The sequence below is a fragment of the Bos mutus genome, chromosome 7 (genome assembly GCF_027580195.1).
Source record: "Bos mutus isolate GX-2022 chromosome 7, NWIPB_WYAK_1.1, whole genome shotgun sequence".
NCBI lineage: Eukaryota > Metazoa > Chordata > Mammalia > Artiodactyla > Bovidae > Bos > Bos mutus.
The window spans coordinates 54,666,496-54,679,241 of NC_091623.1; the positions used below are offsets into that span (position 1 = coordinate 54,666,496).

Sequence of the window (12,746 nt, forward strand, 5' to 3'; positions counted from 1 at the left end):
CCCCAGCACCCTCAGAGTGTCTACACTTGATAAGTGCTCAATTTGTGGGTATTTGGAACCGATAGGAACCAGATTATAAAGGACTTTAAAAACTAGACTAAAGATCGTAGTCTCTTTTATATATATATATATATATATATATATATATAGGTTTTAAAAATATTTATTTTTATTTATTTGGCTGCATAGAGTCTTAGCTGTGGCACGTGGGAACTAGTTCCCTGACCAGGGATCAAACCCAGCCCCCCTGTATCTTGGGCACAGAGTTTTAGCCACTGGACCACCATGGAATTCCCAGCATAGGCTCTCTATCCTGCAGGATGTGGGGTGTGGGTGAGGCACTGACATGTTCTGAATGGTCACCCAATGTGACCAGATTTTCTTGTGAGAAAGATTATTCTAGAAGCCTGTAGAGGATAGGGTGGAAAGGAATAAATTAGCAGGAGACCAGGAAGGAGGCTGGGAAAATAAGTAAATAAAGAGAGTGGTTGGGAGTTCCTGGTGGTCCAGAGGGCAGCAGACGATGAGATGGTTAGATAGCATCACTGACTCAGTAGACATGACTGAGCAAACTCTGAGAGATAATGAAGGACAGGGAAGCTTGGCGTGCTGCAGTCCATGGGGTTACAAAGAGTCGGCCAAGACTTAGCAACTGAACAACAGTAACAATCAGTGGTTAGGACTTCAGACTTCTATTGTAGGGGTCACGGGTTCAACTCCTGGTCAGGAAACTAGGACTGCAAGCTGTGAGGCACCACCAAAAAAAAAAAAAAGAGGGCAGTCTGACAACAGATGAATCTATTATAAAGTTTGTACAAAGGGTCAAGAAACATTTGTGCAAACTCACTAAAGTTTACGTCAAGAAATGCAAAATCCAAACAATGAAAGTTGCAGTTGGGCAAAACTGTAAAAATTTGATATTACTCACTGGTAGCAAAGATACAGAGAAAAAGACACTCCTGTACTTCGTTAGTGAGATTATGCAAACTCTTCAGATGGCATACTGATGATATCTACTAAAACTTAAGTACACATACGTGTTTTCCTTTGAATCAGTTGACAATTCAACCTGTGAGAAAAACCTGGGAATGTATGTAAAGATGTGAGAACAAGCTATCCGAACAGTACTGTTCATGACAGCAAAAACTGGAAATTCCTATCTGTCCCTTAACAGCGGCTGGTTAAATAGATTAAGTCGTGTTATGCTGCTGGGACTTCCCCGGTGCTCCAGTGGCTAAGACTCAGAGCTCCCGATGCAGGGGGCCTGGGTTTGATCCCTGGTCAGGGAAGATCTGGCATGCTGCAACTAAGACCTGGTGTAGCCAAATAAATAAATATTAAAAGAAAAAAAGACATGCTATGCTGTAATCTATTAAATGCTATTCAGTCCTTAAGGAAGTAGATCTACTTGAGTTCATGTTAAAAATACATCCAAGAAAAGAACATGAAGCAAGGTATAAAATGGCATATGCTATAGGAACCAATTTTTGTATATCTTTAATAATAGATAGATATGTAGATACATTCAAGCTATTTTAGGAACAGAATTATCAAACTATTGCTGAGAGAATGCTTTGAGAGGAAGCCATCGGGAAAGAGAAGGTTATTTTTTAAATGCTGTTTTAGTTAAAATTTTTACCATCTGATTTTTTTTTTTGGTTTAAATGTAAACATATACATAAACTATAAAATTATATTTTTCATGTTAATATATAGCACACACCCTATGTTACATATGCGAGATGTAATGTATATACAATATGTTTTTTAAATCTCTTCTTTTTTTGTATTTCCTTACTTGGCTGCAGCCTGTCTTAGTTGCATGTGGGATCTTTAGTTGCAGCATCCAAACTCTTAGTTGCCGTTTGTGGGGTCTGGTTCCCTGACCAGGGATCGAACCGGCCCCGTCCCCCACCCCCTGCATTGGTAACTTGAAGTCTTAGCCATGGACCATCAGGGAAGTCCTTTTAACATGTTTTTCATATTCACAAATTTGCATGTCCTCTTCTAGAAGGGGCCTAAGGAAATATACATCCAAGTGCCCTAAACTGGCTATAAGAAGGCGCCCAGTGCAATGTGGTTTAAAGGGTTGGAACTGAAAACAGCACAACTGTCATGACTAAGGGATTAGCTAAATATTGCCCAACGAGCTTCACCCCTGTTAGAGAAAACTGTGCCCATTTCTGGCTACCCAGAAGGACCTTAACCACTAAACACTGATGCTTCTGGGTGTTTCGATTTGGCCTCATCTTTATAGGCATAGTTTGTTTCATTGCACTTGATAGATTTCCTACCAATTGAAGGTTGGTGGGAACCCTGCATGGTCAGATGATGTTTATTTAGCATTTTTAGCAGTAAAGTATTCGGAGAAGGCAATGGCACCCCACTCCAGTACTCTTGCCTGGAAAATCCCATGGATGGAGGAGCCTGGTAGGCTGTAGTCCATGGGGTCACACAGAGTCGGGCACGACTGAAGGGACTTAGCAGCAGCAGCAGCAGTAAAGTATTATTAAATTAAAAGTTTTTTTTTTTCTAGACATAATACTATTGTGCACTTTAAATAGACTACATAGGGCTTCCCAGGTGTCGCTTGTGGTAAAGAATCCAACTGCCAATGCAGGAGATGTAAGAGCTGTGGGTTTGATCCCTGAGTCGGGAAGATTCCCTGGAGAAGAAAACGGCAACCCACTCCAGTATTCTTGCCTGTAGGATGCCCTGGACAGGGGAGCCTAGTGGGCTACAGTCCCACTGGGGTCACAAAGAGCTGGACGCCACTGAGCACATACACACGTATACACATAGTGTAAACATGACTTTAAAAAATTATTTTATTTACTTTGGGCTGCGCTGGGTCTTCATTACTGTGAGGGCTTTCTCTAGTTGCGGCCAAAGGGGTTTCTCCTGTGGTGGCTCCCCCTGTTGCACAGCAGGATCTTTGGAGCACAGGCTCAGTAGTGGTGGCTCACAGGCTTAGTTGCCTCACGGCATGTGGAATCTTCTTGGACCAGGGATTGAACCCCTGTTCTCTGCACTGGCAGTCTTCCCTTGTGGCTCAGCTGGTAAAGAATCCGTCTGCAGTGTGGGAGACCTGGGTTCAGTCCCTGGGTTGGGAAGATCCCCTGGAGAAGGGAAAGGCTACCCAGTCCAGTATTCTGGCCTGGAGAACTCCATGGACTGTATTGGAGTCTCAAAGAGTCAGACATGAGTGAGTGACTTTCACTTCACTTCCCTGCACTGGCAGGCAGACCCTTAACCACTGGACCGCCAGGAAGTCCAAACATGACTCTTATTTATTTTTAAAATGTATTTCTTTTTGACTGTGTTGGGTCTTTGTTGCTGCTTGGGCTTTTCTCTAGTTGTGGACAGCAGGGATTACTCCCTAGTTGCAGTGCCCAAGCTTCTTATTGCAGCGGCTTCTCCTGTTTCGGAGTGCAAGCTCTAGGGCTCCATGGCTTCAGCAGTTGCGGCCCCCAGGCTCTAGGGCACAAACTTAATTGTTGCGGCACATGGGCTTAGTTGCTCTGCAGCATGTGGGATCTTCCTGGATCAGGGATTGAATCCGTGTCTCCTGCACTGGCAGGCAGATTCTTTACCACTAAGCCATCAAGGAATCCCCCAAACATGACTTTTATATGCCCTAGAAAACAAACAAAAAAAAATTGTGACTCATATTTTCTTTATCGATTAATTTCGGTATTTGCTTTACTGCAGTGGTTTACAACTAGACCTGCAACATCTCTGAGGTTTGCTTGTACTTCCATCGCAGTATTCTTTCTGTATGGAATACAATTTTCTTTTTAGTTCTCTATTTATTTATGTGGTGGCTACACCACACATCATATGAGACTTTAGTTCCCTGATTAAGAATCAAACCTGCACCCGCTTCAGTGGAAGCACAGAGTTTTAACCACTGGACTGCCAGGGCAATCCCTGGAAAACTTTTTCTTAAACATTGAACATGTATTTTTTTTTCAAATCAGGTATTTTCTAAGGGATAATAAAAGGGGGCCAAGGGAAGCATAGGACAGTGGGGAGAAGCCTGAGTCCAAGGCTGGATGGAAAAGAAGTCCCTGAGCCATTCTTGTGGTCCTTTATCACCACACCAACATTCTGTCCACATCCAGAGACTCCACAGGACAGCAGCCAAGATAAGAGCAGGACTTCCCTGGTGGTCCAGTGGGAAAGAATCTGCCTGCCAATGCAAGGGACAGGGGTTTGATCCCTGGTCTGGGAAGATCCCACATGCCATGGAACACTAAACTCCTGTGCTCCTACTGAGCCTGCGCACCTGGAGCTTGGGAGCCGCAACTGCTGAAGCCCTCACATGCCTGGAGCCTGTGCCCCACGAGAGAAGCCACTGCAGTGAGGAGCCCCCTGCTCACAACTAGAGAAAAGCCCGAACACAGCAGTGAAGACCCAGTGCAGCCCAAAATAAAAATAATTAAAAAAAAAAAAAGACAAGAGTGGAAGGAACTCTACAGAGGGCGTCAGGAGGGGAGTGTGGACACTCAGGGTGTGGCACTGCTCAGAAATTTGGCAGCAGTTTCAAGGGACTCACTGGTGCTCATAGGTGGGATTCCACTTCTTGGTATTCTTCAAAAGCACCAGAAACACACATCCACAAAAGGTCACATATTAGGACATGCACATGAACATTCACAGCAGACTTATTCACAATGGCCCAAATTGGGAATCATTTGAATTTGTTTCTGCCATAACAAAATACCAGACTGAACAGCTCATAAACAATGAACATTTATTTTCTCACAGTTCTGGAGGCTGGGAGTCTGAGATCAAAATGTCCTCTGAGTCCTATCTCCCTGGCTTGTGGATGGCTGTCTTCTCCCTGTGTCTTCACATGGTCCTTATAAGGACACCAGGCCTGTTGGCTTAGGGCCCACCCTAATGACCTCATTTTATTTATCTTTAAAACATTTTTTTAAGATTCTATCCTCAAATATATTCACATTCTGAGGTACTAGGGGTTATTCAACATATGAATTTTGTGGGAGACACAATGCAGGTCATAACAGAATTCAAAACTCCATCAGCAGAGGCATGCACAAACTGTTCCATCTCTACAATGGAGTACCATGTAGCAATAAAGGGAAGCAAATGACTGACAGTGACACGGATGCACGTCTCAGACACAAATGAAGAGACACCATAGGATTCCACTGGTGTGAAATTCTCTAACAGGCGAAACTAACCCATAGTAACAAATCATCTGTGATCATCTCTTAATGGAGATGGAACCAGCTTGCAGTGCCAGGCAGGTGAAGGGAATTTTCTGCATCTTGATCTGGGCAGTTGATGACATAGGCAAATATACAAGTAGAAAGTCCAGCTATCCTTGGAAAAAAAAAGAGCCAGATCTTTAGAAAAAAGTCCAGCTGCACATACATGTGTGCATTTTAATAATAAAATCTGGAAAGGAACAAATTAAGGATCAGAGTCAGAGTCAGACCATCCCAATTCATTGTTTTTTTAAAAAAAATTACGTATTTGGCCAAGTGGAATTTTCTATCTTTGTCGTGGCATGTGGGATCTCGATTTGTAGCATGCAGGATCTAGTTCCCTGACCAGGGATCAAACCCGAGCCCCCTGCATTGGGAGCATGGAGTCTTAGGTACTGGGCCACCAGAGAAGTCCCCATGTTCTCTGCTTTATTTTGATTGTAGTATTTCTTGCTTTTCAAAATCCCCTCATTCTTTGTGGAGTTTGTCTGCTCACTTTGTTCTTGAGACAGCTGGGGATGATGTTGGTCTGTGTGATTGCTGCATGCTTGCCCAGCACTGGAACCAGTGCTGGAATAGTCAGTGGTAGATCAGTGGTTGTGTGATTGTTTGTGTTAGTTTTCAATTAGTAGTTGCAAATGATTGCATGTCAGTGTGGACACATTACATATGTGCGTGATCGTGGTCATTGTGGCGATGATGGGGTGTTAGAAAAGCTTCCTTGTAACACAAAAAGGGGAAACAAGTACTGACCATTCGTTTTGGCCATTGTGGGATTCAGTGTCATCTTTTTTTCTATAGCTTGCTTTTGTTTGAAAATTGCAAACGTGCTTGAGAAAAACAGGTTGCCGATAGATACGCGTAGAATAGATGAACCTAATGTTTTTTAAAGATGCAGAAAATAACTGAGTTTAGGAACATGTGGTAACGGTGGAAAAACCTAGACAGGAAGGAAACACAGCAACACTTTCATCATGGTTGTGTCTGAGGAAGTAGCAGGCGGGAAAGACAGAGTCTTCATCTGTGCTTTGAATAAGCATTTCATTAAAAACAAAACAATCTGGACTTCCCCAGCGGTCCAGTGGTTAAGACTCCATCTTTCAATGCAGGAGATGTGGGTTCAACCCCTGATCAGGGAATTAGGATCCCACATGCCGTGGGGTGAAGTCAAAAAATAAAAAAACAAAAACACAACTTGGCTGTTGTGGAAAACAGTATGATGGGTCCTCAAAAATGTAGAAATAGAATGACTACAGAATAGAAATATGACCCAGCATTTCCGGGTATATACAGAAAGGAACTGAAAGTATGGCCTTGAACAGATGTTTGTACATCCACATTCATAGCAGCATGATTCACACTAGCCTGAAGGTGGAAGCAACCCTAGTGTCCATTGATGGATGAATGAATGAACAAAATGTGGTCCATCCATACAGTGGAATATTATTCAGTTTTAAAAGGAAGGAGCTTCTGGGAATTCCCTGGTGGTCCAGTGGTTAGGACTCTGGGCTCTCACTGCTGAGGGCCCAGGTTTATTCAGTCCCTGGTCAGGAAACTAAAATTCTGCAAGCTGTCATGGGCATACACCCGGAGAGAAACATAACTCAAAAAGATACATGCACCACAATGTTCAATGCAACACTATTTACAACAGTCAGGACATGGAAGAAACCTAAATGTCCATCAACAGAGGAATAAAGAAGATGTGGTACATGTATGCAATGGAATATTACTCAGCCATAAAAGGAATGAAATAGTGCTATTTGCAGAGATGTGGATGGACCTAGACTGTCATACAGGGTGAAGTCAGAAAGAGAAAAATAAATATTGTACATAATGCTTCTATGTGGAATCTAGAAAAATGGTAGATGAATTTATTTGTTGAGCAGAAATAGAGATACAGATATAGAGGATAACTTACGGATAGCAAGGGGAGAAGAGGGTGGGATGAAATGGGAGACTGGAATTGACATATATACATTACTGTGTATAACAGATAACTAATGACAGCCTACTATACAGCACAGGGAACTATTCAATGTTCTGTGGTGACCTAAGGGCCTCCCAGGAGGTGCTACTGGTAAAGAGCCCGTCTACCAATGCAGGAGACATAAGAGACGGGGGTTTGACCCCTGGGTTGGGAAGATCTCCTGGAGACGGGATAAGCCACCTGCCCACTTGAGTTTTCTTGGGCTTCCCTGGTGTCTCAGATGATAAAGAATCTGCCTGCAATTCAGGAGACCTGGGTTCAATCCCTTGTTTGGGAAGATCCCATGGAGAAGGGAACCCACTCCACTATTCTGGCCCGGAGAATCCCATGGACAGAGGAGCCTGGCAGGTGAGAGTCCACGGGGTGGCAAAGAGTTGGACACAACTAAGCAACTTTCACAATACTACAATAAAAATTAAAATTTAAGAAAAGATTCTGCAAGCCACAGGGCATGGCCAAAAAACCAAAACAAACAGAAGACGTGAGGTGTAGTTGATTTACAGTATTGTTAATTTCTATTGTACAGTAAACTGAGTCAATTATACATGTATATATTCTTTTTCATATTCTTTTCCACTGTGGTTTATCACAGGCTTTTGAATATAGTTCCCTGTGCTACATAGTAGGACCTTGTTTATCCATCCTATATATGATCATTTGCATCTGCTGACCCCAGACTCCCAATCCATCCTTCCCCCAGCCTTCAGAATTGGTGTTTAATGGGGACAGAGTTTCAGTTTCACAAGATGAAGAGAGTTCTAGAGATGGATGGTACTGATGTAATTGCAGTGTGAAATTACTTAGTGCCGTTGAACTGCACACTTAAAAATGGTTAAGGTGGAAAATTACATCATATGTATTTCACAATTTTAAAAAATTAAAATGAACATGTACGCACACACACACCATAAACCTGAAACCAGTAAAAACCACAGCGAGACACTACTAGGATGGCATTTATGAAACAAAAAGTAACAAGTGTGGGCAAAGATGTAAAGAGATTTGAACATCTGTGTGTTGCTAGCACAAATGTAAAATGGTACAGTTGCTATAAAAAAGTTTTTGCTGGTTCCTCAACAAGTTAAACATAGAAGTAGCCTGTGATCCAACAATTCTGTTCCAAGGTATATACTCCAGAGACTTGAAAGCGGGACCTCAGAGAGATACTTGTACATCAGCGTTTACTCCAGCATTATTCACAATAGCCAGAAGGTAGAAGCAGTGCAAATGTCCATTGACAGACTGATGGACAAAACGTGTATACATACGAGGGAATGTCATTCACCCTTAAAAAGGAAGTTCTGACCAGCGCTATAACACGGATGAACCCAGAGAGAGTTCTGCTGAGTGAAAGAAGTCAGATGCAGAAGGCTAACTATGATCCCATTTCTATGAGATGCCTAGAATGGGGAAACTCAGAAAGTATAGGGTAGAGGTTACCAGGGGCTGGGGGGGGGGAGATGGGAATGAGGGGTTGTTATTTAGTGGCTATGAAGTTTGTTTGGGATGATAAAAATGTTCTGGAAATACAGTGGTGATGGTCCTACAACAGAGTGATTGTATTGGATGCCATTGAACTGTACACAAACACAAAAAAAGGCTTAAAATCCCTCAAGTCTGTCATGAGCTTTGACAGAATTAAATTATCAGTCGTTAAGTCATTTCCGACTGTGACCCCATGGATTGCAGCACACCAGGCTTCCCTGTCCTTCATTGTCTCCCGGAGCTTGCTCAAACACATGTCCATTGAGTCAGTGATGCCATCCAACCATCTCATCCTCTGTCGTCCCCTTTTCCTCCTGCCTTCAATCTGTCCCACCATCAGGGTTTTTTCTAATGAGGTGGGCTCTTCACATCAAGTGGCCAAAGTATTGGAGCTTCAGCTTCAGCATCAATCCTTCCAATACATACTCAGGGTTGATTTCCTTTAGGATTGACTGGTTTGATCTCCTTGCAGTCCCAGGTCTGCAAGTCTCCAGTCTTCTCCAGAACGACAGTTCGAAAGCATCAATTCTTTGGCGCTCAGCCTTCTTTATGGTCCAACTCTCACAGCTCTATGACTACTGGAAAAAACCACAGCTTTGACTAGACGGACCTTGTGACACAATGGAAGAGTCTATCCAAGGATGCTCAGCATGGTGCTGTTTACAACAGCAGGAAGATGAGACATTTACTTACTTACTATGTGGTAGATTAGTTGTTAAGTCGTGAAGTCGTGTCCGACTCTTGCAACCCCATGGACTGTAGTCTACCAGGCTCTTCTGTCCATGGGGATTCTCCACGCAAGAACACCAGAGTGGGTTGCTATTTCCTTCTTGAGGGGATCTTCCTCACCCAGGGGTCAAACCTGAGCCTCCTGCATTGGCAGGCAGATTCTTTACTGACTGAGCCACCAGGGAAGCCAGACTACTTATGAAGGAGCTGAATGGATCTTACATTTGAACGCTCTCTAGTCCTTTAGTCTTGTGATTAAGGCACCTGTGACTTGCATGGCATGTTCCAGTAGAGGCGCCACCGAGTACCCTCCTGAATACATAGAGGTGGGGCACGTGCTACTTGACATCTTAACAGTGGCCCTCTGGGGTTTGTGCTGGTGAGTGACACTTGTTTGTCTGCTTCTGCTTCATTGTCATTTTATACAGGTCTTTCCCAAAGATGAGTCAAAGAAAAGGTTTGTTCCTCTTAGAATTCAGTCAGGCTGAAAACATGGAAAGTCCACCTAACAGATTCTTAAGTAAATACAGGGTCTGTCTGGGGGTGGCAGGCCAGGGCTCCAACTGATGATTCTCTTCTTGTGCCACCATCTGTTGTGTGGGGCTTCTGGCCTCGTGGTCACAAGACAGTCACTACACTGCCAGGCATCACAGCCCACTCCAGACCAAAGAGATAACAAGGCCACGAGGAAGGCCAACTAAGGCTTCCTGGGGACTTCCCCAGTGGTCCAGTGGTTAAGACTCCATGCTCCCAATGCAGGTTCGATTCGTGGTTGGCGAATTAAGACCCTGCATGCTTCACAGTGTAGCCAAAAAATAAATAAATAAAAGGCTTTCCTAAAAACACCACCAGCAAGTTCTACTTGCATGTTATTGGCCAGCACCGAGTCACAATCTCTACCCCAAATACACATAGAGTGATCTAACTTCAGACCAACACCTCTGTGGGGTCACACTTGGCACTAAGGACCCCACTCTCATCCTGCCTCAGTGGAGAGGCAGCCAGAAGTCCCTCGTAAATTGTGAGTCGCCACCCAGGGTGATTTATAGGAGAGATTTATTTGAAGAAATATTACAACATATAAAAACTACATAAAGTCTTAATTTCCACTTCATACAGTGGTAAATTTTATATAATGCGTAATAAAAAACTTTTAAAATCCAGAATGGACAAAGTACTGCACAGTTTGATCACTAAGTCAAATTAGCCGATAGGCAAATCTCACTGAAGAGCTTCATGTCAGCCAAGGCCACAAACACCGCATACGACACATCTGAACTGACTGATTGACATGTGAAAAATACAACAATATCAGTGCACGTTGGGGATCTCTGGTGGCAGAAACATGGGTGATAGGAGGAGAGAACTAGTCCTTGGCAGCCTCCTCCTTGATTTTAGCTGAAGGGAAATAAAAGGGAGAGTCACTGCAGGGAACGTATGCTACAGTAAGCAACAGACAAGTACGACAGGTACATCAATCAGGAGCTATGTTAATACCCAGGTGTCGATGTTAAAGGATGACCAGGTAAGAACCTGTGGCAGCTCTGTATCAACATTCAGAGAGACTGAGCACTACTCAGGTGTCCCCTAAAGGCTTCTAAGACTGCCTGGGTTAGCGTCCACGGTGGGCCCAGCCGAGCCAGACTCTGCCACAGGACAGAACCGGGCCCCAGTGCCTGTCCACTTACCCACCCGCCTGCCTGCTCAGTCTCACAGCAACCCTGAGAGAGACGCGAGGCCACTGGGTGGGTCGCCCCAGAACATCACACCCTTGCCGAGTCCGCCCCCACCATACCTGAGGCGCTCTCGCGCGCTTTGGCCAACATGCAGCGCTTGATCTCCAAGCCGATGGCTTTGGCCAGTGGCGGCGGCACAGCATTACCCACCTGCAGGAGGGAAGGAGGGCGACACCTGGTTTGGCATGGCTGGAGTCAGCACCAGCCTCCACTCAGACCCGGGCACTGGGTCCCTGGCCTCAGGCTCACAGAGGCCTACAAAGCCCTTCCACTGCACCCTCTTCCCACCCCAAACGCTGATGGGTCAAGAATCAGCCAGAGAAAGGGGATTTAAAGGGCTTTAGAAAATCTTAGAATCCAGATACAAAAGCCACCAGGTCTCACTTCTGGCTGAAAGTTGATACTCTGGGAGAACAGCATGTTGAGGGGGGTGAGGGTGGTGTGAAATGGGAAAGTCTCGCTGTAACCCCAGCCATGCACCTGCATTACTTGGATGTACCTTAATTAAGAGCCAAAACTAGTACTCGGAGGAACAGGAGGAAATACTGGTTCATTTCAATGCTTAGTGACAAAACAGTGAATTTGCACCACCACACGCTCAGCCTGCTTTGTGTGATGTGCTGGAAGTTTCCTTTGGGCTAAATCTCCTTCAGCTGTCAATAGCAACCACACACTTAGTGATTCCACCTGACCCATGAGGACCCGAGGCCCCAGGGATGGCGGGTTACCCGCTTCTTACCACCACCCTCCTGGGAATACTGAGGCCAGCCAGTCAACCAGCTGTGGGGGTTCAGCATCCCCTCAGAAGCGACCGTGTGAGCCAAGCTCCCCACGGACCCACCCCACCCTGGTCTCCCTCTCGACGGGCCTGCATCGTGGGAGCTGCCGGCCGGCCCCGCCTCAGCGTCCGTCCACTGACCTGCCGGTGCTTGTCCAGGATGTTGCCGAACAGCCGATAGGTGTCGGGGAAGCCCTGGGAGCGGGCACACTCCCGGACGCTCACCACTCGGTGCTGCTCGGGGTGGAGCACGCGGCCCTGGGGGCGAGAAGCATGGTGGGGGAGGGTGTGAGAGGCGACCACCTACGACCGTGCCACCGGAAGCCCACGATGGCCCTGGCCAGCGAGTCCGTCCCCACCAGGCCCGAGGGGCCCGCAGACCTACCTGCTTGCCCATGGGCTCGGGGTTGGTGACAGTTGTACTGAAGAAGCCGTCCCACTCGAGACGCCCGTAGAGGCCGGCCCAGTGGTTGTGCCTGTTCCCAGTGTGGGGCAGGCACCAGGGGATAAGGGTGTTAAACTGTCGGGCCGCAGGCTCACAGGGCTTGCCTGCAGGGAGAGAGGGCTGTGATGGGGCCGTGGGAGCGGGGCGTGAGGACAGTCCACCGGGCGGAGCCTCCCTATAAGCCCTGCTTTCAGCAGCCTTTATTTAGAGCAGGGACACCCAGGTCTGGTGGGTCTGCACCCAGCTCAGGGCCACTGGGCTCCTGAGCCCCTGCACCTCCTGCTGAGAAAGCCTGAGACCGTGCCCCTTCCCTTGAGCCCCCCGCATGGCTGCAGACCCTAAGGGG

General features: G+C 45.9%; 1 protein-coding gene across 1 annotated transcript in view; it reads right to left on the minus strand.

The window, feature by feature from the left end:
• Positions 1-10,480: 10,480 nt before the first annotated feature.
• The window catches only part of DNMT1 (DNA methyltransferase 1), a 43,739-nt gene continuing 41,473 nt past the window's right edge, over positions 10,481-12,746 (minus strand). Inside the window, 4 exon segments of the mRNA XM_005910849.3 lie at positions 10,481-10,839; positions 11,237-11,327; positions 12,097-12,213; positions 12,341-12,504. Of these exon segments, the coding sequence (XP_005910911.2) occupies positions 10,808-10,839; positions 11,237-11,327; positions 12,097-12,213; positions 12,341-12,504 (404 nt within the window). The 3' untranslated portion in view covers positions 10,481-10,807.